The sequence below is a fragment of the Heliangelus exortis genome, chromosome 2, assembly GCF_036169615.1.
Source record: "Heliangelus exortis chromosome 2, bHelExo1.hap1, whole genome shotgun sequence".
In the NCBI taxonomy this organism is placed as follows: Eukaryota; Metazoa; Chordata; class Aves; order Apodiformes; family Trochilidae; genus Heliangelus; species Heliangelus exortis.
In genome coordinates, this window is record NC_092423.1 from 17,420,016 (window position 1) to 17,426,015 (window position 6,000).

At 55.1% G+C, this 6,000-nt stretch overlaps 1 protein-coding gene across 1 annotated transcript in view; it reads right to left on the reverse strand.

Annotated features, from left to right (window-relative positions):
- Positions 1-4,907, reverse strand: part of GAD2 (glutamate decarboxylase 2) — a 41,690-nt gene extending 36,783 nt beyond the window's left edge. The window contains exons 1-4 of the mRNA XM_071734993.1: positions 4,652-4,907; positions 4,342-4,401; positions 4,040-4,189; positions 2,530-2,763 (exon numbers count right to left, since the gene is read on the reverse strand). Coding sequence (XP_071591094.1) covers positions 2,530-2,763; positions 4,040-4,189; positions 4,342-4,401; positions 4,652-4,727 — 520 coding nt within the window. The 5' untranslated portion in view covers positions 4,728-4,907. The remainder of the gene's footprint in view (positions 1-2,529; positions 2,764-4,039; positions 4,190-4,341; positions 4,402-4,651) is intronic.
- Between the last annotated feature and the right edge of the window lie 1,093 nt (positions 4,908-6,000).

Below are 6,000 nucleotides of genomic sequence, written 5' to 3' on the forward strand. Positions count from 1 at the left end.
AGAGAGTGAAGACAGCAGATTACTGCTTACTGGTTGTTTAGTGACATTCAACATATTTATACATATCCCACAGTAAATCAGGAAATGATGGGCAAGAGCTGGGGCTAGGGCACTGAGATGGCCCCTCTGAGGACGTGCCTTCACCACACACACCCTCCTCTCAAACACAATCCTGCTTGCACTTGCTCTTGGGCACAGACAGCCTTGTATTAACATGCAGCCTCCACAGCCTTGACACGGAAGAAACGACAAGGGCCAGGGAAAGCCAGACAGCACGAATCAAGGCACGGCTAGAAGCACTCTCTGGTGTTGGCCTTGCTCACAGCCCCACCACAAACACCGACTGCTACTGGCATCAGGGCCTGCCAGGGAGCAAGACTGGATGAATAACAGCTCTTTGCACCCCTCCTGGATTTCCAAGCCATTTTTAAATGCTCACACTTCAATTTCCCTGACAAGCATGGCACTGGGACTGAATTTTGCGTCCACCTTTCCCTGCATTTTCAGATCCTGCCTTTTACATTCTCTCAGACATAATTCTCCCCAGGGATGGATGCCAGTAGATGGTAAGGGGGCAGAAATCCACATGCAGCTGCTCCAGGAGCCAGCCAGCCATTGCACACAGCTAACACCTCAGGGCATCTCACACCTGCCAGGGCACCTCACAATCAGCCATTCAGCTTCTCAAATCCCAACCAGGGATAAATGCTGGGACTTGGGGATCCAGCAGTGAGGATAATCTAAGCAATACAATTTATTTTCCCATCAGCATCCCAGGCCCCTGCAGCCAAACACAGCCCAGAGCCCCCACAGGCCAGGAGGGGGGCTATGTCCAAAGCATCAGGAGCAAAAACCTCACCCACACTGTCCTTCCTTGAGGATAATTCAAGCCGTTTACTCTGAAGCACATGCTGAAGGGCTAGGGTGTAATTTCTGCGCACTACATGAGCCACCCAGGCTGGAAAGAGCCCCACAGAATCCTGAGGAGAGGCAGCAGCTGAGTGAGGTGGCTCCTTACCCCCCAGTCAAACCCCACTGTGCCTCGTATCACACAAGCCCAGCACTGGTCTTCAGACCTTGAAAATATTTTTCTCCTTAAAACAAACAAAACATTCCAAGAAAGGAAATCCTCACATATTCCCAAGGAGAAAGAGAAGTAGTAACATTGTTCTCAAGGGTCTTTTTTTGGATGCACAAAACAAAGAAGGTCTATTATGTGAAACGGGCTATAACAAAAACACATTAACGAAAATTGCTTAAGAAACCCTATTTTTTGAGTTCCTGAATTCACAGATCCTGTGTTTCATGGCATTCTCTGAAAATATGTTTCCTACACCCTACGCAGACACATCACATGGATCACTGGACTGATCGACTTTGTTCCTGTGGACACCATTTATCTAACTATTAATGCCAATATTTTACGGACATTTTGACAGCACCTAACCCATGCACCTAGACATTTCCACCTCTAAACAGGGACTATTACACAGATCTCTCACAAATCTTTACGGGGATCACTCTGTTCTCTTTCCAAAAGGTGCCAAACCCCGTTTTTTTCTTTTCTGTTAAACCTCTTTTCACAAATCACGCTTTTGTCTCTTCCAGTAATTGCTTCGAATTTATTTTAAAGCAATTTGTAATTCACGTTCCCACTAAGACCTCCCTGCGTTCCACACTATTTCCCAATCATGACCGTAATTGCAGCCCCATTTTTCGTCTGCTCCGACGCAGTTTATTTAAGGCAGCCCTGGTCGCAAAGCCGGGGGCGGCTGCCCCACGCCTGGCTGAGCCCCTCCACCAAGCACCATTCACGGGGGGGGAGGTGTTCTGGGCAGGCAGGATTCAACACATCCCTGCCCTTCCCAGTGAAAAACAAAGGCTAATAAACCAATTCGGGCTTTGCTTTTACTGCTTGAGCCTGAAATTGAAAAACAAAACCAAAGAAAACCCTCAACACTTCTGAGCACGGCTCTGCCAATTTTTCCTATTTTTACGTCCCTCAGGTAAGAGGCCAGACACAGGAAATGGCTGCTCAGAGCTCCCATTTACAAGATGCTTATTGCGATTTTGGCTGTTAAATGGGCTGGTCCCTGCTGCCCCCCTGCAGGCACGCCCTTCCTCCTTCCACCCCCGGCCGCCCCCGAGCTCCACGCCCGACGCACCCCTCGTCTGCAAGGGAGAAAGAGGCAATGCCCTGGCCGTCACAGGTAAAATGGATGGGAAGGAATCGAGGGAAAACGCAAAGGTAGTGAAAAGGCTGTTGAATGGCATGCTCGACAACTCCAACACCTAGAATCATTAATTTTAAATCGGAATAGGCGTGCGATGCTGCACTGACAGCTACAGAGACGGGGCTGCTGAAGTACTTTATCATTTAGGAAAACGATTTCTGTCTCTGCTAGAAATTGCTTCGAACTGACAAAATAGAGTCACCGACTTAAGCTTTAACGTTTCAAGATAAAAAGAAATGACACCTTTAATCAATGGATGAGACCCTATAAGGTAGAAAACGAGCATGACTATTACCTGTTTTAATTGCGTACTTCAGAGTTGTTCTGCAATTCAATAAAATTTCCTCCAAGGTTTGCGGCTGGTCTGCCAGTTCCCAGTTATATTCCTGGAGCAGCTCATTTGGATAATGGAAATCAATAACTTTTGTTGACCTATCAAAACTTTTTGCAATATACTGAAGTAAAATGTCCACAACATCTTGCAGGAAAGACATAGTTGTTACTTCTCCGTTGCATGCCGGCAGAAGATCTGGGAATGTAGAAATGAAAAGTTAACTTCATTTTATGACCACAGGCACCGATTTTGGACAAAGGCTTCTCTCATTTCTGTTCAGGAAATCTATTAACCGTGTTCAATACAAGCCAGCTTTGTTTTCATTTTAATAAGTCAACTGATAAGACTGTATTTCAAGGAGTATTGTGAAAGAGAATACTTTGCATTTAATATCTTATCTAAAACAGCAAATTTTGCCCATAGTGTATTTCAGGCCGATGTTAAGACACACGAGAGCAGGGAAGCAATAAACAAAAAACAAAAAAAACCCCCCACCAACCAACCAAAAAAAAAACCCCACAAAAACCCAAAACACAAACCAACCAAAAAACGAATCTCAGGAAAAATAAAGATTGCGAAACAAAGGCTACAAGAAGCACTCTAAAACCTGCCATTTGCCTTGCAATAAAATACCTTCGTGGTGACTCTCCAATTCAAGTAACTTGTTGATAATTTAACGCCTTTTTCCGAGGCGATGCTGCACGGTCTCAGTGCACACACCTTTCGTTTCAGCTGAAGTGAGATGGTTCAGAGAGAGACATCGAGAGAGAGCCGACCTGTAGCGGAACCCTCAAATTCGGGGTGACCGGGGAGCGGTGGGACAGGCAGCAGCACAAGTGCAGGGAACCTGCAGCCGCTCGGCCACGGCGGGGCCGGGAGGGCAGAGCTTGCCCCGCTCTGCCGCGCAAACGGGAGAGCCTCTGGCCGGCGCATTTCTGGAGGGAGCTGGGGGCTATGTGGTAGCGAAGGCACTGCCTCCAAGGTCAGAAGAGATGTAGTGCAAAAATACCCTGGATTAAAATAAATCGGGAAGGGAGCGCCCTTTATCCCTCCTCCCCTCAAACCTCAATTACATCTCAGAGGCTCTAACGAGAAGGTCGCGGCTGCCCGTATTCCTTAGAAAGAGCAACCAGCAGCCTCCAGCACGACGGGATTTTATTGTTGGGGTTGTTTGTGGAGTTTTTTTGTTTTGTTCCCTTTTTCCTGGGTTATTTCTGTTTGTTCGTTTGTTTGTGGTTTCGTATGTTGTTTTTGTGGGGTTTTTTTCCTGCCCGTTTGAGAAATAGCGAGCACTGTCGGGAGCCGGGTGGGCGCACCAGCGGGACGGGGCTGGGGGCGCGGAGCTCACCGGAGCCACCGCGCACCTTCGAGTCCCTCCGGCCTCTGCACGCCGCCGCGGGAGATACTGTTCCCCGACGGACCCGCTGTTGTTAGTTGGGAGAGATATGGTGTGGCCCAGGACCGCCGTTACCTGTTGAGTGCAGAAAGGCGTAATTCACCTCCGCTTTCTGGCAGCCGCAGGGCTTTTTGTCGCAGGTACAGGTCGGCCGCGGCTCCGCTGTCCCCGGGGCTGCCCTGGCGCCAGTTTCCATGGGCTTCTCGGCATCTCCGTAGATGAGGGCTTGACAGCGACACAGACAAACGGCCTCAGCACCGCGGCCTCAGCTCCCTCCCCCCGCCCACCCGCCCCAGGGCAGGGCCCGCGGCGCTCCGCGGGCGCGCAGCCTTGCCTCCGCCGCGGGCTGCCGGGGCCTCCTTACTCTCTACCCTTACCGCAGAGTTTGTTTCCGATCCCTCCCGTGAACTTCTGGGCAACCTGGCACCACGCTCTGGCTGCAAGACAAAATGGAGCGGAGGGTCCGTGGGGACGCGCGCGGGCCGGGAGCGCCTCGTCTGACACCCGGCACTGCTCCCCAGGAACCCCCAGCCGAGCCAAGCGCGGCCGGGCCGGGCTAGAGCCGCCGTCGGTCCCCGCCGCTCCGTCCCGCCGGTCGAGCTGCCACAAAGGGGTCTCCGGCGACCGGGCAGCACTGCCGCGGCGGCTCTGCGGGTCCGTCGGGCCGGATGCTCAGCGCTCGCCTACCTGTGCCGGGGCTCTCGGCGGCCGCGGAGCCCTCCTCGGCCCCGAAGGACCAGAAGCCGGAGCTGGGGCTTGCCATGGTGGAGGCTAACAGGCGGGGCGGGCGAGGAGCGGCTAGCTGCAGCCCAGGCGACCTGAGCCGGTGTGCGTGAGTGAGAGAGTGCGGACTGTAAGAGCGCGAGTCTGCGCCAGGCGGCGGCAGGCGAAGGGGCGGGGGCGCCCCGGGCCCGCCTGGGTGGGAGAGTCCCCCGTGGGCGCCCCCGGGCTGCGCTCCGCCGAGCTGCCGCCGCCGCTGCCTCCTGCCTGTGACGGGGTGGGAGGGGCCGGGGGTCCGAGGGAGGTGACCCCGCCGAAGCAGCCAGCTGTGGCAGCCGTAGAGGGTCTCCCCACGCAGCCGGCACCGAAGGGAGTTGGAGGGGTGACCCCAGGGCATAGCCCAGACCTAGGGGCATCTGCTCTGGGGATGCAGTCTACTCTGGGGATGCAGCTGCCCCGGAGGTAAAGGCGAGCGAAGTGCCCAGTGTGACCTCCACCTCACCGCCGACTCTGCGGCCCCTGCGGCCGCATCCCGAAGGAGCGGGAGCAGAGGGTCGAGACTCCCTGCTGGGGGTCGGCGCCGGCGAACTCGAAGCAGAGAAGAAGGGTGATTTCCTGGACCTTGGCACGGGCGAAGACAGCGGTCCAGTCTGGTGCCCCGAGGAGAGCACTAGGACACCGGTCCCTGGGACTACGGGGAAGAGTTCCCAGCCCTGTGAGATTATTAAAGGGCTGAGAAATTCTTCCCACCCGTCCTTCACCTCTTCTCCGGGGCACCTCCGCGGCTGCGAGCAGAGGCATCGTGGGAGGTGCCGCCGAAGCCGCTACAGCCCGTGCGGCTGGTGGCGAGAGCGGGGGAGACCGAGGGAGGGGAAGGGACAGCCCTCCACAGACCCCACCGTCCCCGAGCCCAACCCTACCCCCAGCGACCGGCGGGGGCCCCGTGGGCCGTGAGAGTGCCGAAAAGTCGCTGGCGGGGAGTCCCGTGCAAGCGTGGTGCGGGAGCAGGTCCCGCACCCCACCGGACACCCGTGTCCCTGCCGCTCTCCTGCCCAGGTGTCGGGGGAGTCCTGCGCGACATCGCGGCTGTTTGAGGGGCGGCCCCTGCATCCCGCTCCTGCCTTCCCCGGCATCTCTCTTGGCATTCCTCGGCTGTTCTCCCCGCTCCAGCCCCGTGGGAGGTAGCAGGGCCCGGAGGCGAGACAGGAGGAGGAAAAAGAGCCCCTCCCCGACGTTGTTTTTGAAGGTAACCAAACCTCCGTCTTCCAAGCATCCCGTTCCCCGCGTGGAAACGTTCTTCCTTGCCGTGGCTGTTT